Raw genomic sequence first — 24,155 nt, forward strand, 5'->3', positions numbered from 1 at the left:
AGGGAGTCTGTGCTTGATTCTAAGCCTTGTCCTTTACTAGCTGCAAAACTTTGTGCAAGGGGCTGCACGTTTGGCCTAGTGGTAGAGTGCTTGCCTACCATATGTGAAGACCCAGATTCAATTCCTCGGAATTGGCTGGAATTGGTGCTCTGGCTTAAGTGGTAGAGCTGTAGCGTTGAGAAAGCGAACTCAGGCACTGAGTTCAAACACCACAACAAGCAAAAATAAATTGTGGAACTTTTCTGACTTCCCATGCCTTCCTACCCTACCCAGTTTCCCACCTATGACCTAAGGGAAATAACCACATCCGCTAATATCTATCAAAGGGTATGAACAAACATGCTATGGAAAGTTAGGAAATGCCCACAGGCCCAACAGAAAGGCAGTGCTTGTTCTCACTTGCCACAGCCAGGTGCCTAGAAGCCAACCCTCTGCAGCACCCACCAAGACCAGCAAAGGGCAGCAGCGTCCTGCCCTGCGCCCTGGGAAAGGGGGCGGGACACAAGGGGTTGGGCTCCTTGGCCAGGCCCGCCGGGATGTGTTGGGCTGGGACCGTTGCATTGTGGGGAAGGAGGCTGAGGCTCCAGCGAGACACACTCCTGGCACCTCCAGGTGCTCCTAAGACCCGCAAGGGGCCCACTCAGGTAGGCAAGAGCTGGGGCTGGTTTGGGCACCGGGTACAGGAATCACTGGGCTGGGGGATAAGCCAGAGTGTGAGTGTATGTAGCTTCAATTAGCTGGAGCCTGGCAGAAGCTATGAGGTGCCAGTCCAATCCCTTCTGGAGCCTGGGAGCATAATGACCCCATGTGGAGTGACACTGGAACTAGGAGGTAAAGAACAGTGCTTCTGCCCGCCCCTCAAATGGGACAGCTGGCACCAGCAAGGAGCAGGGTACAGGCTGGGGAGGCAGCCTACCTGTCTCCCCTCCCCCACAGCCACCCAACCGGCTCAGCCAGGCTGCAACAGTCACCTTCCTCCTAGCGCTGGCTGCTACCAAACACTATGGAGGAAGCAGGGACCCCAACCGCAGCCCCAAGGTACATTATAAGGGTGGCCGTGAGCCACAAGCCACTCCCCTCTCTTCCTCTTGCATGGAGGGGATCTAGGTCCATCCTAGGAGAGGCTTTTCCTTGGGGTGAGGAAAGGGGAGTGGGACAGTGCATAGCTGAAGCTGAGGGTTCATTCTGGTGTCTGGGCCCTTCCTGGGCTCAGCTTCATCGCCCCCCCCACCAATGCAGTGTCCTCCAGTGGCTTTCCCCATTACCATGCGGTACCTGCACAACGTTTGCCAGTTTCCAGGGGGTAGGGTTGGATGGAGACAGTCTTATTCCAGGCCAGAGGGTGGGGGAGCAAGGCCTCCGCACGGGGCTGCCTTTGTCACTGCCTCCAAGGCTCCAGCCTGCACAAAGGCAGGCATTGAGGGCCACGATTGGCACTTGAGCCAGGCACCAAGGCTACCAAGGCTGAGGATGGTATGCAGGGGCTCAGTGCCCTGGGCTCTACAGTGGAGGCTCTGAGGTCCACCCCGTGCCCTTCCCAGGGACCCCGGAGGAACTGAGGGAGGGGCAGCCTGGACAGGCACCAGAGCTGTGGGCCAGATAGGAAGGAAACCCTGCCTCTTTGTCCTCAGATCCCAGGCCGGCGTGGGGGGTGGGGGCAGTGGAGTGTCTCCCTGCATGTGGGGAGCGCCAGGGAGCCCCCTGGCCAGAACAGCCCGCCTGAGTGGGGGTAAGAGCACCAGATAGTAGGTCTGTGGCCTGGGCCTCTGGACAGAGGGGACATTGTTGGGGTGGAGGCAGGGCTGCCTTGGCCTGGACACTATTGACAAAGCTGCCAGCTGTGGTGGAGCCCGGTCGCCAGGCCTTTGCCCCCCATCCCCCACCTCCTCCTCCCTCCCCCAGGGCCAGCATGAATGGGGCAAACCTCCACTATCTCCCTCCCACTCAGGACAATGCCCCCCACAGCCATCCTGTGCCCGTCACCACTGCCCTGGGGCAGCTGATGTGAGGAGACGTACCACACTGCCCAGGAGACGCCACCGCTCTCACTCCTTAGTGGAGGTAAGTACCTCGGCCTTGCATTCCCAAATAGGTCTCTGGGAGGAGCAGGGTGGGGGTAAATAGCCCAGAACAGGACCTCCAACACTGGGCAGCCTTGGCACAGGGCTTCAATGTCCTGGGCCTCTCCAGATGGCAGCTTCATCTCTCCAGCCACACACACCACACACTGCCTCGATATACTCAGGGTCACAGGAAACGCCTGCCTATGCCCTTGCTGTCTGTGTTCCTGAGATAAGGAGCTATGGGGCCTTCCTGAGTGGCACTGGAGAAGTCCTGGCTGTCACATGCCCACACACTCAGCTGTGTGGACTCTAGCTCAATTTAACGACTACCACCAATTCCTGCTCCTTTCTAACTGCCCTGCCTAGGGTCTCTTCCATCTGTCACCTAAGCAGCCAGCTAGAGCAGGTCTGCTAACGAGTCACTTGTGCCCACCGCAGGACATGGGCATGGCAGGAGTTGCGCTCAGTGCTCCTCAGCTGAGGTTGCGGGACCTCACCCTTGCCTTCTGTGGCTCAGACTCAGTGTCCCCTCCAGACACACCCCGGGACTACCTCAGTTGAGTTTCCCCTCCCTCCCTCTCAGTCCTTCCTCTCCAGTCAAGCTATCCTTCTCTACCTTTCCACATCAACACTCCCACACCAACACCCTTCTGCTGCCAGGCCCTGACTTCTAGGGTCTGTGAAGCAGAGGGAAAGACCTCCCACCCCACCCTCCTTGCATCTTGCCTTGCCTCCTGGTGTGGCATCCTCTAGGTGGCTCACAGCTCTCTCTCTTGACCCTGCGCTGGCCACCCCAAATCTCAGACTTTTTGTGGCATCGGCTGGGCCGTCTTGAGGGACATGTGAGGCCATAACTGCTTATATTTTAGCCAATGGCCAAGTCTCTCCCTTGCTTCTGTGAAAGTGGGGGAGGGTCTCCCTGTGCAGCTGAGACCATGACTTTTCCCTCCCTGTCTCTTTTGCTATGTCTGGCTCCTTGCCACCAAGGAGCCTGGTTCCTCTTGTCCCCTCTCCTGTCTGCGTGGCTAAGTACAGGGTCACTCTGTGGCTGTGGCTTCCATTCGTCTTCCTGCTCCCATCTCCCCCGCTTCACTGCCCACTCTGTCGATCAGAGCCTTGCTGCTCGTGCATGTCAGGATGTCCCTCTCTTCTCATCCACATGCATACGAAGACGAAATAATTCTATCCTTGTGTGTGCACATGTGCCCAGACACACGCATGCCCTCATCCCACTCGTCTCTTTCTCTAACTCATGGCCACTTTCTTTGTCCTTGTTTTCTGTCCTCTTCTCTCTGGCTGCTTGTCTGTGCTCTCTCTGTATTTTTCTCTCTGTCTTTTAGCCTTCTTCCCCCCTCCTCCCTCCCTGACTATGAACCTCTCTCTTCTTGCGGTCTCCATTCTGCCTTCCTTGACTCCATGTGTGCCCCGGTTCACTTGTCAGTCTCTGTCTACGTTGGCCCCTTGTGCTCTGAGTGGGGAATGCCGGCGGGGCCTGGCGCGCTGGCCTCACGCGGAGACGTCTCCACAGGCCGCGGTGAGGATGGCTCTCCGGCCTCCCTTCTGCCTCCACCTCCTGCTATTGCTGCTACCGTCCCACTTTGGAGCCCATCGCTTCTTTGCACCCAACACCACCTTGAACCACTTGGCGCTGGCACCAGGCCGGGGTACACTCTACGTGGGGGCAGTGAACCGCCTCTTCCAGCTCAGCCCTGAGCTGCACATGGAGGCTGTGGCTGTCACCGGGCCTGTCATGGACAGTCCCGACTGTGTGCCTTTCCATGAACCAGGCGAGTGCCCGCAGGCCAGGCTCACTGACAATGCCAACCAGCTCTTGCTGGTGAGCAGCAGGACCCAGGAGCTGGTGGCTTGTGGGCAGGTAAGGCAAGGTGTATGTGAGAAGCGGCACCTTGACAATGTGGCCGAGGTGCTGTATCGGCCCGAAGACCCTGGTGATGGGCAATTTGTGGCTGCCAACACCCCAGGAGTGGCAACAGTGGGTCTAGTGGTGCCCTTGCCAGGCCAAGACCTCCTGCTGGTGGCCCGCGGCCTAGCAGGGAAGCTGTCAGCAGGAGTGCCACCACTAACCGTGCGCCAGCTGGCTGGGCCCCAGCCCTTCTCAAGTGAGGGCCTGGGCCGCTTGGTGGTAGGCGACTTCTCAGACTACAACAACAGCTATGTGGGGGCCTTTGCTGATGCCCACTCTGCCTACTTCGTTTTCCGCCGTCGTGGGGCCCGGGCCCAGGCTGAGTACCGTTCTTATGTGGCCCGTGTCTGTCTGGGAGATGCCAACCTTTACTCCTATGTGGAAGTGCCCTTTGCCTGCCAGGGCCAAGGCCTCATCCAGGCTGCCTTCCTTGCCTCTGGCACCTTGTTAGGGGCATTCGCTGCAGGCCCCAAGGGAACCTATGGGACTCTGTGTACCTTTTCCCTGGCTGAGCTGGATAGGAGCATGGAGGAGGCCCGGCGACTCTGCTACACGAGTGGCGGCCGCAGCTCCAGTGGCATAGAAGAAGCGACTGTGGAATATGGTGTCACATCACGTTGTGTCACTCTGCCCCCCGTGAGTAGCCAAAGACCAACTCCCCAATTCCTACCCAGGCTCCCTCCTTCCCTTTCTCGTCTTGCTTGCCGGTCTGTCTAGCCCTCTCCTTCTGTGGCATGGAGCAGGGGTACTCTTGCCTATAGAAAGTCAGTAGAGAGCCAACTCTGTCTCTAGCTTGGCATGCTTCAGGGCTCAGGGGCCCAGTGTTTTGGCCCTCTAGGTCCTTCCTGGCTTCCTTCTCGCTGGCTGCTTAGGTGTCTTCTACCAACACCTTGGGCCTAGGGGAGTGACCTATCTCTCCTGGGAGCTCATTGATCACTCTTTGCCCTCTAGGACTCCCCAAAGTCCTATCCCTGTGGTGATGAACATACCCCCAGCCCGATTTCTGGCCGCCAGCCTGTGCAGGCCCAGCCTGTGCTGAAGCTCCAGCAGCCCATCAGTGCCGTGGCAGCCCTCCAGGCAGATGGGCACACAATAGCCTTCGTAGGGGACACCCAGGGCCAGCTACATAAGGTAAGAACCTGACCAGCGGACAAGACTTGCCCTAAGTGCTCGCCACACTGCCAGGCCGGGTGTTTCTGTTACCAATGGCTCAGGGAAGTTTTCCAGGACCCAGCCCCTGTCAGCGTGCATCCTGCTGATAGGTGGCATTGTCTTGCCACACCTAGGCATTCGGTAGGGCCATACCCTGCTCTGGCTTTGAGACAGGTGACTGCCCATGAGCCTCTCTGCCTACTCTAACAGGAATCAATAATCAAGGTGGATAGGCATTCGTACCAGGCAGGCCTGACCTCAGAGTTGGTCAAGACAGCCTGGATGACCTCTTCCCGCCTACTAACTTGCTTATCTCTTTGTAGCTGTTCTCCTGCATCACAGAATGGCCTGAAATCCAAGGGCGTCAGTCAGGGCATCCCTGTTGTCCCAACATTGCGCCTTCCTGGGGAGTCCCTATAGCCCTGAGAGCGCAGAGTAGGAAAAGTGACAACAACTCTCCTAGTTGGCCTAGCAGGAAAGGGAGTGGCTAGGGGGAGGGGGAGTTCCTTCCTGAGACTCCTAATGTTCCTAAAAAAGAGCCCCTGGTAGGAGGAACACAGGAACGCTGCGCACTCAGCTTCTGGCCATCTGGACAGCTGGCCTTAGCTGGCAGTATGGCCCAAGGACTGTCCTTGTGCCCCTGCCCAGGTTTTTCTCAACAGCTCTCAAGGCCAGATATATCACTCTCAACAAGTGGGGCCTCCGGGCTCAGCCATCAGCCCAGACCTACTGGTAGACAGTAGTGGTGGCCACGTCTATGTCTTGACTGCCCAACAGGTGAGACCTGTCCCAGGCAGGTGGAGATGGAGCTCTACGAGGCCCGCGTCTCTGTAGCTATAGTATCTGTCCCTTGCTGCCTGTACAGGTGGACCGCGTGCCGGTGGCAGCCTGCCCTCAGTTCCCCGACTGTACCAGCTGCCTTCTTGCCCAGGACCCCTTGTGTGGTTGGTGCATCCTTCAGGGCAGGTGAGTGTGGAGCCTAAGCCTTGACTTGGACCCATAGGTGTGTCGGCTGTGAAGGCAGCCATGATTGCTTACTAACTCAGGACATCTATGAGTTTCTCTGTCCTGCTCCAGCCCACTAAGCCATGAATGTGGGCAGTGCTCACTTTCTGATTGCCCCTCCTGTTCATGTCTCATTTGCAGAGCCCTGCCTCAGGTCCAGGCCGGTCACTTCTCAAAGACCCTTACCCATCTGCTAATGTCCCTTTGCCCATTTCAACTTTCCTGCAGCAGCTCAGGAATCCCTAACAGTCTTGCCAAGAGTGACCCTTCTCACTCACAGTCTAGGCCAAAGTCTCATCCCCCTATTACCAGGCATCCAAGAAGCCTGGCACGCACACAATGACTCAATGGGTCCCTGCCTGGCAGGTGTACCCGGAAAAGTCAGTGCACACGGGCAGCCCAGCCCAGCCAGTGGTTGTGGAGCTATGAAGACAATCACTGTCTCCACATCCAGAGCCTGCTGCCAGCCCACCATGCCCGCCAGGAGCAGGGCCAGGTAGGTGTCTGACACTGCCCATCGTCTAGACAGCATGGCCCTTGCCTGTGGGGATATGACCCACTCACCGCCTCTGCTCACATCCCACCATGGCCTTTACCTTCAAGCCACACCACTCTGCTCTTGGCTATCTGTTTTCCTCTTACACATCCCAGGTGATCTTGTTTGTTCCCCGGCTGCCCAACCTGGCTGTGGATGAATACTTCCATTGCGCCTTTGGGGACCACGACAGTCTGGCACATGTGGAAGGGCCCCAAGTGACCTGTGTCACCCCTCCACAAGACCAGGTGCCACTTAACCCTCCAGGCACAGGTGAGGGGGTCTCCTGAGTAGCCATCCAAGGTTGGCACTGGGGTGGGCAGGAGCCGCATAACCTCTGCTACCTCTAACCCCTCCCAGACCATGTCACCTTGCCCCTGGCCCTGATGTTTGAGGATGTGACCGTGGCTGTCACCAACTTCTCCTTCTATGACTGCAGTGCTGTCCAGGCCTTGGAGGTGGCCGCCCCGTGAGTTTCTGGGTCTGGTTCCTGGTGGGTAGGGGTGACAACCGCAGACAGCTCCCAGCCTGAGCAGACCCATGCCTCTGCAGGTGCCGCACATGTGTGAGCAGCGTCTGGCGGTGCCATTGGTGCCCCCAGAGCAACCGCTGTATATATGGAGAGCACTGCCCAGAGGGTGAGAAAACAGTGTACAGCACGCACGAGGTGGGTGTTGACCCCCACGTCTCCCTTCTCCTGCTCAACCTGCCATGGCCACCACTATAGGCACAGGATGCACCTTTAGGTTTTTGAAAGAGCTAAAAGCTCTCATTTCTCCAGGTGGATATCCAGGTTCGTGGCCCAGGGGCTTGCCCCCAGATTGAAGGCCTGGCAGGTCCCCAGTTGGTGCCTGTGGGCTGGGAGAGCCATTTGACCCTATATGTTCGGAATCTGCACTATTTCCAAGTGAGTAGTCAAGCAGGAAGGGAGGGGGTGCACGATGGGGAGAGGTGAGAGTGCCCGGGTGACTGACCTGTGCATCTCCCCCCAGGGTCTTCCTGCCAACTACCATTGCTGGCTGGAGCTGCCTGGAGAACTGAAGAGGGTAGCAGCCTCCCTAGAGAACACAGATGGAGACACAGGCCTCATCCACTGCCAGGTCCAGCAGGTGGGGGGGCTCCCCAGCCAACTTCACTTACCACGGGACACTTTCTCTAGCCCTCTAGTCCCCACTTTTCTCAGTCCCCTTTCATCCTGCTCTGCCCATAATGTTGCTGTGTGTCAGGAACACTATGCCCTGGGCTGTAGTGGCCAATCATACTCATTCTAGGGGTGGCATGTTCTTGAGGAGGCGGGAGGCAGAGACGCCTCCAGCCTCATCCTGCCCTCTGCCCACAGTTCCACTTGTCTCTGTCCCAGCGGGAGCTCCCGGTGCCTGTCTACGTCACTCGGGATGACATACAACGTCTGGACAATGCCCAAGCCCTTCATGGTGAGTCGCAGGGGGTAACAAGGCAGCCAGAGGCAGGGAGGACAACAGGAGGGTGGTGTTTCAGCCTGCTGCTTGACGCCCCTAGTGACCCTGTATGACTGCACTGTGGGCCACCCGGACTGCAGCCACTGCCAGGCAGCCAATAGGAGCCTGGGCTGCCTGTGGTGCAGCGACGGCCAGCCAGCCTGTCGTTATGGCCCGCTGTGCCCACCAGGCTCCGTGGAGCAGCTGTGTCCTACACCCAGCATTGATGCGGTGAGCTCCCGGCTGGCCCGCCTGGCAGGAGACAGGAAGGGGCGGGCCTCACTTCCCAGCCACGCCCCCTCCTTCTTCCCTAGCCTTCTGCCCTGTTGTTACTCCACCCTTGCCTCAGTCCCCCAATCCTTAGAAGCTTGCTTCAGTCACAGTCTGACTGGCTGAGTGAGGTGCTCAGGTGGGAAAATCCATCTGCCATCTTTCTGTGATATAGATTGAGCCCCTGACTGGCCCCCCAGAGGGTGGCTTGGCAATCACCATCCTGGGCTCCAACCTGGGCCGGGATTTTGCTGATGTGCAGGATGCTGTGAGTGTAGCTGGCCGGCCCTGCAGTCCGGACCCTTTTCTCTACCGCACTTCCACCCGGTGAGGCCCCTGGGCAGGAGTGGATGGGTGTGTGGGTGGGGACGCTACTCCTAGTGCGTCCTCAGAAACTGCTATCCTAAGCTGGCACTGGTGGCCTGTGCCTGTCATCCTAGCTACTCAGCAGGCTGACATCTGAGAATCATGGACAGAAGCCGGACTAGGCAAGAAAGCCTGTAAGACTCTTTGATAAACTATTAAGAATTTTTAAAAAGCTGCAAGTGGAGCTGTGGTTCAAGCGATGAAGTGCTAGCCTTGAGCAAAAAAAAAATGTCCAGGCCCTGAGTTCAAGCCCAGGACTGACACCAAAAACAAAGAAAGAAAGAAACTGGCCACCCATGGCTGGGAATTTGGCCTAGTGGTAGAGTGCTTGCCTAGCATGCACGAAGACCCGGGTTCAATTCCTCAGTACCACATACATAGTAAAAAGCTGGAAGTGGTGCTGAGGCTCAAGTGGTAGAGCTCTAGCCTTGAGAAAGTCCAAGGACAGTGCTCAGCCCAGGACTGGCAAAAAACAAAAGAAACTGGCCACCCAAAGAGAAGGGAAGCTTGTAGCCAAGAAATGTGGGGCCCTGGGTCACAGTACAAAAGGAAAACAAGCACGGGAGGGAAAGAAGCAGCCTCCAGGCAGCAGCTGGCAGGCTGCCAAACCTCTCCAGGGCGCTGAGCAGCTACTGGACCTTGGCTTCACAGGATTGTGTGTGTGACATCTCCTGCCCCCAATGGCACTGCGGGGCCAGTCCAAGTAGCCATTAAGAGTCGACCACCTGGCATCTCCAGCCAGCGCTTCACCTATCAGGTCAGTGCTTTCTCTGAAGCAGTCATAACGTAAAACATGGTGGGAAGGAAGGAGGGCGTTAGGATGGTGGGAAGGGGGTGGGATGGTTACCCAGTGAGGATATCAAAGCGGTTCCAAGGCTGTACATCCAAATGGCAGTCCATGTGATCTCCGTGAAGAGCAACTGAGGCAAGTGACAAGATGGCAAGGACACCGCCATTGGCAGCTGTCCAGGAGGGAGGTATATGGCAGCGGGCAGCAAGCACAGCAGGCAGGCAGACCAGTCTGAGCACACAACTGTCAGGACTTGTGGAAGGCCTAGTTGCCTGAAGGCACAGGGGATGGGGAAAACGGGGCGGGCTGCCTCAACATGGCAACCTATGCCCTAGGCACGTAGTGTGCCATTGCTGGAGTCATAAGACCAGGATAGGAAAGGTAGCAACCGGGGTAGGTTACGACAGGAATTCTGCTTGTCACCTGTAGTACCCCAAGGGGCAGGTGGATGTCAGTGTTTCCAGCCCAGGGCTTTTGAGTATGCAAACTGTCCCTTGAGACAGAAACCGGTAGTAAAAGCAGAGCCCTCCTTATAGGGCAGTGGCAGACAGGGGAAAAGCTGGCCAGTACAGGGATGCAGAAGGAGGGCACAGTGCTTCTGGAAGGAGCCCCTGACCCTTGGGAAGCCACGAGGCAGGCCTGCTCCACACAGCTGTAAGGCCTTGGGAATACGTAGTGTAATACCAAGCTGTTATCCTACCTCAGTCTTTCCTGTTCTCCAGGACCCCATCCTGCTGAGCCTGAGTCCACGGTGGGGCCCCCAGGCAGGCGGTACCCAGCTCACTATCCATGGGCACCACCTTCAGACAGGAGGCAACATCAGCGCCTTTGTGGGTGGCCAACCCTGCCCCATGTGAGTATCTAGCCCTGCTGCCCACCAGGCATGGTGACGACCTCCAGCAATGCCGGCTGCTCTCATGTGGAGGGCGCTTCCAGCAGGCTTTACTATCCCCTCTCCTCCAGTGGGGACAGTGGATCCAAGAATTCCATCTACCTAGCTACTCCAGAGGCTGTGATCAGAGGATCGTGGTTAGAAGCTAACCTAGGCAGAAAAGTACGTGGGATTTTTCCAAAAAGCCAGAAGTGGAGTTGTGGCTCAAATGGTAGAGCACCATCCTTGAATGAAAAAGCTGAGGGATAAGTGCCTAGGCTGACTTTAAGCTCGAGTACCAGCAAAAGAGATGATAGATAGATAGATAGATAGGTCATCCGATTGCAAATAAAGTGGTATGATGCCAATTTGCAGTGATTTCTGTCCTTGTTGGAGAAGGCAAGTGGGGCCTTCATAGGTGACCAGGCCACGGCTAGGTTGGAGAGCAGTAATGAGAGCCCGGGGTGAGACATCTCCTTCACTCTGCAGCCTGGAACCTGTATGTCCAGAGGCCATTGTGTGTCGCACCCTGCCCCAGGCCATGCCAGGAGAAGCAGTGGTCCTTGTGGTTTTTGGCCATGCCGAACGCAAGCTGCTCACCAGTCCCTTTCACTACACTGCCAATCCTCAGCTTGTGGCAGCAGAACCCAGTGTCAGCTTCCGGGGGTGAGTAGCCTGGCCAGCCCACAAGCAGCTGAACACTAAGTCAGAGGGAAAATGGGAGTTGAATGCCGGGAGCTCATGCCTGTAATCGTAACTAGTCAGCAGGCTGAGGTCTGAGGAGTACGGTTCAAAGCCAGCCCAGGCAGAAAAGTTGGTGAAATTCTTCTCTGTGGCTCAAGTGGTAGAGTGCTAAGTCTTGAGCAAAAGAAGCTCAGGGACAGTGCCCAGACCCTGAGTTCCAGTCCCAGGACTGGCAAAAAAAAAAAAAGGAAAATGGGTGAGTTGGGCGGGCTTCCCTGTACCCTTGTGCCTCTCTGACTTTCATCCTGGCCCAGCGGTGGGCGGCTGATCCGTGTCAGGGGTACAGGCCTGGATGTGGTGTGGCAGCCCTTGTTGTCTGTGTGGCTGGAAGCTGAGACAGAAGACGAGACTTTGGCGGCCCAGGACCAGGACCTGAAGTCAAGAAGGAGCTGCGGTGCTCCTGCTGCGGAGCCACGTGCCTGTATTCAGCTTGAGGGGGGCTTGTTGCAAGTATGTCTACCCACCGCAGCGGGTGGCACGGCTGAGCCTGAGCCACATGCACGGAGGGAGGCAGGAGGGTGCAAAGAAGCCCCTAGCTAACTGGACGGCAACCCACCATCTTACCCCAGTGCTCTACAGTCTGTTCTGTGAACTCGTCCAGCCTCCTCCTGTGCCGCAGCCCTGCAGTACCAGAGGGGGCCCACCCGAAGCGGGTGTTTTTTGCCCTAGACAACGTGCATGTGGACTTCACCAGTGCCAATGGGGGCCAGGCTTTCCTGTACCAGCCCAATCCCCGTCTGGCACCTCTGAGTCGTGACGGGCTCGCCCGGCCCTACCGCCTGAAGCCAGGCCACGTGTTGGATGTAGAGGTACGCTTACTGCCACTGGGCATTGCCAGGGTACTAGGATGCCCTGTTGCAGGCTCTCCAGACTCAGGCTCCTGGTATGCATCCCAGGGGGAGGGCCTCAACCTGGGAATCAGCAAGGAGGAGGTGAGAGTGCACATCGGGGATGGCGAGTGCCTGGTGAAGACGCTCACACTCACCCACCTGTACTGCGAGCCACCCCCACGAGCCCCTCAACCCACCAACAGCTCCAGTGGCCTGCCACAGTTTGTAGTGAGTACACCCTGCCCCCACCATAGCCATGCCAAGCACGGCAGGCCGGAGCTCAGGAGCCCCTCCCATGCAGGTACAGATGGGCAATGTACGCTTGGCCCTGGGCCCTGTTCAGTACGAGGTAGAGCCCGCCATATCCATGTTCCCTGTGGAGGCGCAAGTGGGCCTGGGCATGGGTGCTGCCGTGCTCACCACTGCCGTGCTGCTTCTGACCCTCATGTACAGGTAAGGCCTCTCCCAGCTCACGGAGCTTGGGCACATTTCCTTCATTGTGACCCACAGGACTTCCCCGGTTCAGAGCTCAGGCAGGCAGCCAGGCTGCTCTGAGCCCATGGCTGACATTTGCTCTTTGGGCCCAGGCACAAAAGCAAGCAAGCCCTGCGGGACTACCAGAAAGTTCTAGTGCAGCTAGAGAACTTAGAGACTGGAGTGGGAGACCAGTGCCGCAAGGAGTTCACAGGTTTGGTGCTCGGAGGTGGGCTGAAGGGGGCCGGCGACCCTGCAAGGCCTGAGCGCAAACCGTGATGGTTCCCTGCCGCAGACCTCATGACTGAGATGACAGACCTCAGCAGCGACCTGGAGGCCAGCGGGATCCCCTTCCTGGACTACCACACGTACGCCGAGCGTGCCTTCTTCCCTGGTCATGGTGGCTGCCCACTGCGGCCCGAGTTTGAGGGGTCTGTGGAGGAGGGCCGCCGTGCCACTGTGTGCCAGGGGCTCACACAGCTCTCCAACCTGCTCAACAGCAAGCTCTTCCTCCTCACAGTGAGTCACCTGGACACTGGAGGGCGGGGTGGGCAGCAGGGAGCCTCACCTGACAGCAACACGGCTCTGACAATGGGTCAGACTGGGCAAGAGGGATGGCCAGACAGGGGGATGCAGGGAGTTTCCTGAAGTGAATGCCAGCTCCCTGCCTAGCTCATCCACACCCTGGAGGAGCAGCCCAGCTTTTCGCAGAGGGACCGCTGCCACGTCGCTTCACTGCTGTCTCTGGCCCTGCACAGCAAGCTGGAGTACTTGACCGACATCATGAGGACCTTGCTTGGTGACCTGGCGGCCCATTACATCCACAAGAACCCCAAACTTATGCTGCGCAGGTTGGTCTTGACTTGGATATGGTGGCAGGGACTGCACACTGTCCCTGGGGTGGGCGACCGGGAGCCTTGGGAACAGGGCTGAAATGGGAGTTGAGGCTGGGTGCCAGTGGCTCACACCTGTAATCCCAGCTACTCAAAAGGCTGAGATCTGAGGAGTGCAGTTCAAAGCCAGCTCTGGGGGCCGGGAGTGTGGACTAGTGGTACAGTGCTTGCCTAGTGTGCATGAAGCCCTGGGTTCCATTCCTCAGTATCACATCCATAGAAAATCCAGAAGTGGTGCTGTGGCTCAAGTGGTAGAGCTCTAGCCTTGAGGAAAGCACAAGAACAGTGCTCATGCCCTGAATTATTCAAGCCCCAGGACGAGAAAAAAAAAGCCGCAGGCAGGAAAGTCCATGAAACTCTTGTCTCTAATAATCACCAAAAAGCCAGAAGTGGAGCTGTGACTCAAGTGATAGCATAAAAGCTAAGGAACAGCTTCCAGGCCCTGAGTTCAAGCTCTAGGAGTAACACACACAAAATGGGGGGGGCAGTGGGGGGAGTTGAAGATCGTCTTTACCACAGACCTGGGCTTCCTTCCACAGGACGGAGACCATGGTGGAGAAGCTGCTCACTAACTGGCTGTCCATATGTCTATATGCCTTCCTCAGGGTAAGGGGCACTGTCCAGGTAGTTCCGTCAGCGCTTGATGGCACCCTTCTAATATCCCAACACTTGAGAGCTGCTGCCTGCCTGTGGCCTCTCTGACCTGTGCCCAAATTCCCCTAAGGCCTCTGGCTGGGACTCAGGATACAGCATTAGATACAGGCCCTAAGATCCTTCCCCGTGCTCAGCAGATCCACTATGAAGCTGAGCTAAAGAGTGCTGGGAAGGGAAGGCTCCAGATTCTTTGCCTACCTGGATGCCAGTCAGAGGCAAGAAGGGCTCGAGGCCCTAGTCCAGAGGCTTGCATGAGCTGCTGTCCTTTCCTTCCTTACTGGAGGCTGTTCCCCGCTCTCTCTTCATGCCCTCTGCTGTGCCTTGCTGGGTGCAGTGCCCTGGAGTGAATGCCTGTCCATGTTGATGGTTGCAGGAGGTAGCCGGTGAGCCCCTGTACATGCTTTTCCGAGCCATAAAGTACCAGGTGGACAAGGGCCCTGTGGATGCTGTGACAGGCAAGGCAAAACGGACGCTGAATGACAGCCACCTGCTGCGGGAGGACGTGGACTTCCAGCCCCTGACGCTGACGGTGCTGGTGGGCCCAGGGGCTGGCGGGGTGGCAGGGAGCAGCGAAGTACAGCGAGTGCCAGCCCGGGTACTCGACACGGACACCATTACCCAAGTTAAGGAGAAGGTGTTGGACCAAGTCTACAAGGGCACCCCTTACTCCCAGAGGCCTTCAGTGCAGGCCCTAGACCTTGGTGAGAGTCCCACGCCCCCTCCCCTCTCCACACCCAGCCCTGTTCCTCTGGCGGCCATTTAGTTCTACCAATGGGAAGGTTGGGAAGAGACCATGCCAATGTGATTCCCTGCGTCCTCAGAGTGGCGCTCAGGCCTGGCTGGCCACCTCACCCTGTCAGATGAGGACTTGACCTCAGTGACTCAAAACCACTGGAAGAGACTCAACACGCTGCAGCACTACAAGGTGCTGGCTGAGTGGCAAAGTGGGTGAGTGGGCTGCAGGGCATGCTGCAAGGCCAGTGCAGGGCTTATATGCTGCTCCACTATTGGCCTGCAGGTTCCAGACGGAGCAACCGTGGTGCTGATCCCACAGCTACCCAATGGTGGCGCTGTGTCCCAGAGCCTGGCTCAGAGCTGCCCTTCTGGAGAGAGTGAGAATTTTGGCCCAACTGCTGGGGGCTGGGGGTGCCATGAGAACAAGCGTGGGCCCTAGTCTACAGTTCCCACAGCCCAGGCTGAGCAACTAGGAACGCAAGGCATGCCATAGGACTGGCCTCGGTCACCCACTCCACCTTGCCAGTGGCGCTAGCCAAAGCTGTAGGTTAAAGCAAGGAGTGGAAGATTTGAACCCATGGCATGTCAGGTTGAGCAAACTTCTGGGCCATGGCCCCCCTTCTTGTCCCTGCTCTCTACCCTGCCCACCCCTGCGGGAGGGTGGGCTGCACATCCGAGGCCACTGGCACAGCTTAGGGGCAGGAGCATGGACTGAGGCCAGGTGCCCACTCCCTCAGATATTCCCATGCTGGAGGATGCTGAAGAGGATGGCCTACGGCTCTGGCACCTAGTGAAAGCTGCTGAGGAATCGGAAGGGGCGAAATCCAGGCGCAGCAGTGTGCGGGAGCGGGAGCGGGAGCGGGCTCGAGCCAAGGCCATTCCGGAAATCTACCTCACCCGTCTATTGTCCATGAAGGTCAGTGTGGCTGGGGCTGGGGGGGGGCATAGTCTGATTGAGTTGGGGAGCAGCGTGGTCCTGGAGAAGAAGGGTGACAGGCCCCTTCATACTCTGCCTTCCACATGCCCTCCATCCCCTGCCTTGCAGGGCACACTGCAGAAGTTTGTGGATGACACGTTCCAGGCCATCCTTAGTGTGAACCGACCAGTCCCCATCGCCATCAAGTACCTGTTTGACTTCCTCGATGAGTTGGCAGAGAAGCACGGCATTGAAGACCCTGAGACCCTGCACATCTGGAAGACAAACAGGTAGCTTTCCCACACTCACTGTGCGCATGCTCCACTGAGTCACAGGGGACAATGGCATTACTAGGGCATGGCAGCAGGTATGAGACAGGAAGCCAGCTTTGAAGCATTCACCTTGCATATCTGCATCCCCACCTCCCCTGCCAGCACGAGCTCATAGGAAAGGGACTCGGGAGCCCAGGCCACTGGGCCATGAAAGTAAACATGGACTCCTGCGGCCCAGCTCCCAGCTCGAGCAACCAGACACCCTGTAAAGCGAGTGGGGCTGGAGTGCGCGAGGATGGGAGGGTCCAGTGAGGAAACAAGCCTCATCTCCACACTCAACGTGCGTCCCCAGCTTGTTGTTGCGGTTCTGGGTGAACACGTTGAAGAACCCACAGCTCATCTTTGACGTGCAAGTGCCGGACAATGTGGATGCTGTCTTGGCTGTCATCGCGCAGACCTTCATTGACTCCTGCACAGTCTCAGAACACAAAGTAGGCCGGGTAAGGCCAGAGCCAACAGTGCTGGAGGCATAAAAGCCCATAGGGGAAAGCACAGGGCTTCTTCGCAGGGTTGGGGAGGGGTGTGTGTGAGACAGGAGGGCGGACACTGGTCAGCTCATACCTTGTGCCTCCTCTACCTGGAGCAGGATTCCCCGGTGAATAAACTGCTCTACGCCCGGGAGATCCCTCGCTACAAGCAGATGGTGGAGAAGTAGGTGTCACAAGACAGCAGGGCTGGGGTGGGGGGCTGGGGCCGCCCACACCTAACTCATCCGCCACCTGCAGGTACTATGCGGACATTCGCCAGAGCTCTCCCGCCAGCTACCAGGAGATGAACTCTGTCTTGGCCGAGCTCTCTGGGGTGAGATGCAGCTCAGGCTGTGCATCCCTCCACACTTGATGGCGAGACTAACTGACAGGGTGGGGTGGGGGCCAGGAGAGAGCCTTGTGGCTTGAGGCCCGGTTACGTAGGTCCTCACAGCCCCCCTTCATGCTCTCCCCAGAACTACACCTCTGCCCCCCAGTGTCTGGAGGCCCTGCAGGAACTCTACAGCCACATCCACAGGTATTATGACCAGGTGAGGCCCACGACACTGTGGCGGTGTGGTATAAGGCACTTGGATTAAGGTAAGCGAAGGTCGAGACCTGAGAACTTCCTGAGGGGTAGCCCAATCCAGGCAGAGGGAAAGTAAGGTGTCCAGCTGAGCTGGACCAGAGGCTGGGGAAATGGGCCTTCCTGGGCTAATGGACAGAGGCCTAGAGCCTCAGGCTGGTGCCTCTGCTGCCTTGGCAGATCATCAGCGCCCTAGAAGAGGACCCTGTGGCCCAGAAAATGCAGCTGGCCTGCCGCCTGCAGCAAATTGCTGCCCTGGTAGAGAACAAAGTGACTGACTTGTGAGCTTGGCCCACAGCGACACTCGAGCTTCACCGGCTGGGAGACCACTAGCAAGCAGGACCCAGCACTGCAAGTGGCTATGACCCCGGACCAAGCCAGGGGCCAAGGAGGGACTGGCAAAGCCTGGGTGTGATATGGTGCCCACCATCTACCATTCCCAAGCTTATTCTAATTTATAACGATCCTTACCCTCTCCCATTGTATTTATTTGCTTGCTGAAGAATCACATCTGGAAATAAAATAGAAATACATGTTTATAGAAAAAAAAAGAACTCAATCTCTAGTCCCTTCTTCTCCTGAAAGAATCAAAAGCATGGTCAAAGTTCATGGTCCCCAGTGAGGTGGGGGAGAAGGAAAGAGAGGGAGGGAGGGACAGAAGGGGGAGAAACAGAGGGGTGAGAGAAGGAGGGACAGACAGAGAAAGAGGAAGGGGGAGGTGGGGAGATAAAGAGCTAGAGAGAGGGGGGACAAAAAAACCGAGAAGTGTAAAACTATTTTTAGGGAAGAAAAAAAGAAAATGACAACAGAAAAAGATGGGTATCGGAGCCCCCTTAACCCTCTGGCTGTAATCTGCTGCCCAAAAGAGGTGAAAGCATCTCTTCAGTGTTTGTCCTGCTCCCTCCTCTCCTGACTCCCTGCGCAGGAAAGCTACCCTCTCTATGTATGTCTGATCCACCTCTACACTTAGTTTTCCTGGGCCAGGACACTGGGTCATTCTCCCACCTTACGATAAACAATGCGAGTGCCATGCACTCCACTCAGTCGCAGCAGCTCATGACTGGCCTCGCAGCTCTTTCTTTCTTTCTTTCTTTCTTTCTTTCTTTCTTTCTTTCTTTCTTTCTTTTTCTTTCTTCTTTCTTTATTTATTTATTGTCAGTTGTGGGGCTTGAACTCTGGGCCTGGGCACTGTCCCTGAGCTCTTCAGCTCAAGGCTACCGCTCTACCCCTTGAGCAACAGCACCACTCCCGGTTTTCTAGTGGTTAATTGCAGATAAGAGTCTCACAGACTTTAGTGCCCAGACAGGCTTTGAACCTTGATCCTCAGATCTCAGCCTTTTGAGTAGCTTGGATTATAGGTATGAGCCATCTCGCTCTACCCTTGACCCTCTATTCCCTTGTAGAACTATCTGGAATAAGCTTTCTAAAAAACAAAAGTGGTTGTCAGTCTCAGCGGAGCCCTCACTGACACCCAAAGTCCCAGACAGGGCCCCCAACCATGTTACGGTATGGCCGACATGTGGAAGTTTCTAGCATGTTTTACCTGTGGGCCTTAGACCTTGCTGTGTGCTGTATTTCCCAATTCTTCCTGGTCTTCCATGCAGTTCTAAGGTCACAGGCTCCCCTGTCACCACCCAGCTTTTATGCAGTAGCATCAGGCTGTTTGTTCCCCAGGGTGAACATGACAGAGGTGGCCCACAATGGGCCCCTCGCAAGTGTTCATGGGGACAGAAAACAAAGCATGGGCAGCCTGCCCTAGGGCTAGGAGGAGGCCATGCAGGTTGACAGTGGCTGGGAATTAGCTTGCTGGTAGAGTGCTTGCCTAACATACATGAAGCCCTGGGTTCCATTCCTCAGTAGCACATACACAGAAAAAGTCGGAAGTGGTGCTGTGGCTCAAGAGGTAGAGTGCTAGCCTTGAGGCGAAGAAGGTCAGGAACAGTGCCCAGGCCCCAAATTCAGATCCAGGACTAGCAGAAAAAAAGAAGACACCCACTTTCCAGGCACAGCTGGGATCCCACTTGTCCACTTGTCTTAGATGCCTGCGGACTCTAGGCAACTAGGACCAGAGCTACACATAAGCAGGAGCACTCCTGAGTGGGCTAAGGGGGATGTCCAAGAACGCTTGGGAACTTCGAAAGTAGGCCCTGTGCCCTACAGTGTGAAGAGGTGGGACTCAAGCTGGATGCTGGTGGCTCACGCCGATAATCCTAGTGGCGACTCAGGAGGCTGAGACGTGAGGATCGAACTCTGAAGCCAGCTGGAGCCAAAAAGTCTATGAGACTTTTAGTCCAACAAAGCAGATAAAAGCCAGAAGGGGAGCTGTGGTTCAAGAGGTAGCACCCTGGAGCTTTGAGCAGAAAAGCTCAGGGGCAGCCATGAATCCGAGTGTCAGGACTGGCACACATTGAAAAAAAGGGGGGTTCAGCTTGAGGACAGTCACCCTGTTAACACTTCCCCATCACAGTCAGCCATAGAGGATCGCAGAGTGCTCTGTCTTCTTCTAGGTGTCTCTGCGGATTGAGTCACTGCCCTATCAGCTCTGCTCCTGGGGTGTGGGCAAAGCCGAGGGGCTCAGCCTCAGGGGCAGGTCCTCCAGGGCCAGCTCTGTGCACTGCCCCCTCCCCGAGCCACATACCTTGCCCACAGCTGAGCAGCTGGGATTCTATTTATAAAGTCGGGTGAGATCAGCAGCAGAGGCTATAAATGCACAGGCCACGGCTGGGCCCCACAGGAGCAGCCGCCTAGGGTGCCGGAGCTGTGGCCCTGAGGCCAGGATGAGTGCCAGCACAAGCGGTGGCGGTGGGGGGGACAGTGGTGACGGAAGCAGCAGCAGGTATGGCTCAGCCAGGCACCTGGGGTCCCTGGCACCTCATGCGCTCACGGCCTACCCTCCCTCCCTCCCTGCAGTTCGCAGACCTCCTATGGGCCCGGGTCCTCGGGCTCTGAACTAGCCCCTGCCACAGTGGCGCCTCAGATGCTGCAGGGGCTCCTGGGCTCAGATGATGAGGAACAGGAAGACCCCAAGGACTACTGCAAGGGTGAGGTCCCATCTTGGGTGTATGTGGCCCGATTGCCAGTGCAGGAAGTTCAGGTCAGCCCTGGAAGACTAGGGTGGCTGGAGGGCCAGATGGCTGGCAGGACTGGGCTGCCCACACAGACAATGGAGGACATTTACCCACTCTTCTCTCCTGGCTTCCTCGGCAGGTGGCTACTACCCGGTGAAGATCGGCGACCTCTTCAATGGGCGGTACCACGTGGTGCGCAAGCTGGGCTGGGGCCACTTCTCCACTGTGTGGCTCTGTTGGGACATCCAGTGAGTGACTCTCACAAGCTCCAGGGGCCATGGATGGCTTGGCCTCACCCCTGGGTTAAGACTATGACCATGGCTGTGTGAGTGTAGCCAGGGCCAATAACCGATGAGGGTCTCCATGTTGCAGGCGCAAGCGCTTTGTGGCCCTGAAAGTGGTGAAGAGCGCAGGGCATTACACCGAGACAGCTGTGGATGAGATCAAGCTCCTGAAATGTGTGAGGCACCTCCCCTGTCGCTCCGGGCTCCCTGGGAGCTGCCCAGGGCCTGGCAATGTGGGTGCAGGGCCTGCTGGGGCTCCCAGAGGGCCAGGCTGCCGCTGGCTCCACTGACACGGAGACTCTAGAGGGCTGGCAGCAGCACAAGTTTTTCTTCAAGTGGGGCCCAACTGGATGAGTGGAGTGGGGAGCAGAGCTACTTCCGGGGAGTAGGTGAGGAGCGGCGTAGAGCCATCTGTGGCCCCTGGGCTTTTTGTTCTAGGTCCGGGACAGTGACCCTAGTGACCCTAAAAGAGAGACCATTGTTCAGCTCATTGATGACTTCAGGATCTCAGGGGTTAATGGCGTTCGTATCCTTTAGAAGACAAGTGAAGCGGTGTGGCAGCAAAGGAGCTGGCTTAGCCCTTCTCAAGTGTCGGGGGTCTCCATTTGCTGCCCGACAGGGGTTGTTGCTCGCTGGAACAAGTCTACAAAATAACCCCACCCTGTGGAGGCATTTGGGTTGGGGTGGGCATGGTACACAGCTTGGTGATTATTGTGGATGTTGCTGAGTTCCCCCAAGTGTCAGGCGCCACTTCAGTTCCGTTAGCCTAACTGGCCAAAGACCCAGGGCTAGTCTGAGAGGAGAAACACAAAATATGCCATTCCAATTGGCATGCCTCTGACGATGGCGGGACACTGGAAATAACAGCACTGCTAGGGTCTCGTTCCCCTGTGCAGCTGCGTGTGGGTAGGGCTTGTATCCGTCTTCCATGTACACCCTCGGGTGCCTTCACTCGAGGCCACAGACGTGTGCATGGTGCTGGAGGTCCTGGGCCACCAGCTCCTCAAGTGGATCATCAAGTCCAACTACCAGGGGCTGCCTGTGCCCTGTGTCAAGAGTATTGTGCGGCAGGTACGTGCTGCCCTGCCGGCCGGGCGTGGCATGTGTGTGGCTTTTTCAGTTCACTCTTGGCCCTCTGCAGGTGCTGCATGGTCTGGACTACCTTCACACCAAGTGCAAGATCATCCACACAGACATCAAGCCCGAGAACATCCTGTTGTGTGTCGGGGACGCCTACATTAGGCGACTGGCTGCTGAGGCCACAGAGTGGCAGCAGTCGGGGGCGCCACCCGTGTCCCGCTCCACAGGTAACCAAGAACATATGCTGGGCCGGGCCGGGCCTCTGAGCCTCAGTCTCTGCCTCAATCTCCCTCTCTTTTCTCCCTCCCCTCCCCAGTCAGCACTGCCCCCCAGGAGGTCTTGGTAAGTGGTGGCACCCTTTCCCCATCTTCCTGTCTGAGTGCGCTGGAGGCCACCTTGTCAGAGCTTACCCCTCAGCCCACGTGTCCCAGCTCAGCCCCACATGCCCGCACTGGCACTTCAGGCTGGATGGCCCCAATGGAGAGATACATAGACTACTAGGTCACATGCCCCAGGCTGCCCTCAGAGGCAGCTGAGCCTACCATGGCTTCCATGGCAGGACAGCGTGTCTTCTCCAAATGGCTAGTTCAGATTCTTTGCACCTAGGGCAGGGGAGGGGGCAGGAAGTGGCTCCAGGCAGACCCAGGTCCTCTGAAGCATTTGCAGCATGAAGGAGCCGAAAAAGAAAAAAAAAAAGAAAGAAGGGAGAGGTGGGGACCAAGGGGCAGCACCCATTGGAGCCCCGGGGTCACCTCACTTTGGCAGCAGACCGGTAAGCTGTCCAAAAACAAGAGGAAGAAGATGAGGCGCAAACGTAAACAGCAGAAGCGACTGCTGGAGGAGCGGCTGCGGGACCTACAGAGGCTGGAGGCCATGGAGGCCGCAGCCCAGGCTGAGGGTGAGGCACCAAGAAGGGCGCGGGGCTGCATGGCACACACAGGCTGCCGGCCTCTGCTCATGCGTACCTCTGCCCCATCTCCCCAGATTCTGCCTCAAGACTAGAGGGGGGCAGTGGCTCCACATCATCTTCAGGTTGCCACCCAGGGGGTGCCAGGGCTGGGCCCTCCTCAGCTTCTTCTTCCCCTGCCCCGAGGGGCAACCGCAGCCTCAGCCCCAGCTCGCAGACCTCGGGCTTCTCAGGCTCCCTGTTCTCGCCGGCCTCCTGCTCCATCCTCTCAGGCTCATCGAACCAGCGTGAGACTGGGGGCCTCCTGTCGCCCAGCAGTGAGTACGGGTGACGGGGCAGTGGACAGCTGTGGTGCAAGAGCTGGGTCACTCAGTTCAACTCTTCTCCCTTCTCTTCTCTCTTCAGCACCATTTGGTGCTTCGAACCTCCTGGTGAACCCCCTGGAGCCCCAAAACGCAGACAAGATCAAGATTAAGATCGCAGACCTGGGCAATGCCTGCTGGGTGGTATGAGTACCTTGGGGACGGAGGCTGTTCTTGGGGAGCCCTGCCTGGGCCCACAGGGCACAGAGCCCATTGTGTGACAAGAGGTTGGCATGGCAGCTCCCCTTGCACAACTGAGAGCTACTTCCTGCCGCTGCCCTGGGGCAACAAGGTCCTGCAGTCAGCAGGATCCATGGCAAAAGGCAGGGGCCGCTGGAAGGAGCCAGCATCAGGCTACCTGGCCAGTCTCTCCTGCAATCTATGGGTCTGGGGAGCCTAAGAATCAGAATGAGCCTCGTGGGGCTCTTGGGTGCGTGAACCAGAGGTGGGAGGGTTGGGAGGGAGTCGCAGCTTGGCCCAGGCTCCCGTCCCCAGGGTTTCCCTTGCCTGCAGCACAAGCACTTCACTGAGGACATTCAGACTCGACAGTACCGGGCAGTGGAGGTGCTGATTGGTGCAGAGTACGGACCCCCAGCTGACATCTGGAGCACAGCGTGCATGGTACACCCTGCTCTCCTGCATGCCCCTCACCCAGGGCTAGCTTGTCTGCCAGTAGCCTCATCTGCCCCTCCTTCCAGGCCTTTGAGCTAGCCACTGGCGACTACCTGTTCGAGCCTCACTCTGGAGAAGACTACAGTCGTGATGAGGGTAGGAGAGGCAGGCCTTGGGCTCAGCTTCATGGCCTGAAGCCCACAGGCTCATCTGCAGCCTGCCTATCTCTCTGTGCCCACAGACCACATCGCTCACATTGTGGAGCTCCTGGGAGACATCCCCCCCGCCTTCGCCCTCTCTGGCCGCTATTCCCGCGAGTTCTTCAACCGCAGAGGTGGGGGCTGAGTGGGCTCCGGCCCCTGGAGTAGGGTACGAGAGGGAAGGCCTGGGTCTGGCAGGAGGAAACCTGGCAGGGAGACTCACTGAGGTTTCCTGGCTCCTAGGAGAGCTGCGGCACATCCATAACCTCAAGCACTGGGGCCTATATGAGGTGCTCATGGAGAAGTACGAGTGGCCCCTGGAGCAGGCCACACAGTTCAGTGCCTTCCTGCTGCCCATGATGGAATACCTCCCGGAGAAGCGGGCCAGCGCTGCAGACTGTCTCCAGCACCCCTGGCTCAACCCTTAGCTTCCCCACTGCCACAGGGAGCAGCAGGTTGGGCAAGCTGTGTCCCAGCTCAGTGCTTTCAAAGTGGAGCTTCCTTCGCCTCTCCCACTCGATGCCAGCGTCTTCATAGCCCGCGATTCACCTGGAGGGCTCTCCGAGGGGGAAAAGTGC

The 24,155-nt window shown here is 57.5% G+C and overlaps 2 protein-coding genes across 4 annotated transcripts; both read left to right on the forward strand.

Annotated features, from left to right (window-relative positions):
• The first annotated feature begins 3,595 nt into the window (after positions 1–3,595).
• Positions 3,596–17,600, forward strand: Plxnb3 (plexin B3). The gene is made up of 34 exons (XM_090326927.1): positions 3,596–4,623; positions 4,939–5,118; positions 5,788–5,916; positions 6,005–6,105; positions 6,511–6,640; positions 6,796–6,952; positions 7,040–7,148; positions 7,232–7,346; positions 7,461–7,586; positions 7,672–7,788; positions 8,019–8,112; positions 8,198–8,367; positions 8,582–8,733; positions 9,424–9,529; positions 10,285–10,415; positions 10,923–11,099; positions 11,432–11,627; positions 11,747–11,986; positions 12,074–12,235; positions 12,309–12,460; positions 12,595–12,695; positions 12,777–13,000; positions 13,154–13,332; positions 13,914–13,980; positions 14,402–14,729; positions 14,850–14,953; positions 15,047–15,140; positions 15,501–15,679; positions 15,809–15,969; positions 16,304–16,451; positions 16,598–16,662; positions 16,737–16,812; positions 16,955–17,029; positions 17,245–17,600. The coding sequence occupies exons 1-34, from the start codon at positions 3,604–3,606 to the stop codon at positions 17,347–17,349; spliced, it is 5,670 nt and encodes a 1,889-aa protein (XP_090183053.1). The 5' UTR covers positions 3,596–3,603; the 3' UTR covers positions 17,350–17,600.
• A 2,226-nt stretch (positions 17,601–19,826) lies between these two features.
• Srpk3 (SRSF protein kinase 3) lies at positions 19,827–24,152 on the forward strand. Of its 3 annotated transcripts, XM_090326353.1 has the most exons (16): positions 19,842–19,900; positions 19,975–20,105; positions 20,272–20,380; positions 20,505–20,592; positions 20,855–20,942; positions 21,381–21,487; positions 21,558–21,723; positions 21,813–21,838; positions 22,265–22,394; positions 22,481–22,522; positions 22,622–22,720; positions 22,809–22,909; positions 23,279–23,386; positions 23,464–23,533; positions 23,619–23,711; positions 23,821–24,152. In XM_090326353.1, exons 1-16 carry the CDS (start codon positions 19,842–19,844, stop codon positions 24,003–24,005), a joined length of 1,602 nt encoding a protein of 533 aa, XP_090182479.1. In that variant the 3' UTR covers positions 24,006–24,152. The 3 variants fall into 3 exon arrangements, with proteins under 3 accessions (XP_090182477.1, XP_090182479.1, XP_090182478.1); XM_090326351.1 differs by having other exon boundaries at positions 19,827–19,900; positions 22,481–22,720; XM_090326352.1 differs by having other exon boundaries at positions 22,262–22,394; positions 22,481–22,720.
• The last annotated feature ends 3 nt before the right edge of the window (positions 24,153–24,155 follow it).

Source organism: Megascapheus bottae, chromosome X, assembly GCF_031878675.1.
Source record: "Megascapheus bottae isolate mThoBot1 chromosome X, mThoBot2.hap1, whole genome shotgun sequence".
Classification (NCBI taxonomy): domain Eukaryota; kingdom Metazoa; phylum Chordata; class Mammalia; order Rodentia; family Geomyidae; genus Megascapheus; species Megascapheus bottae.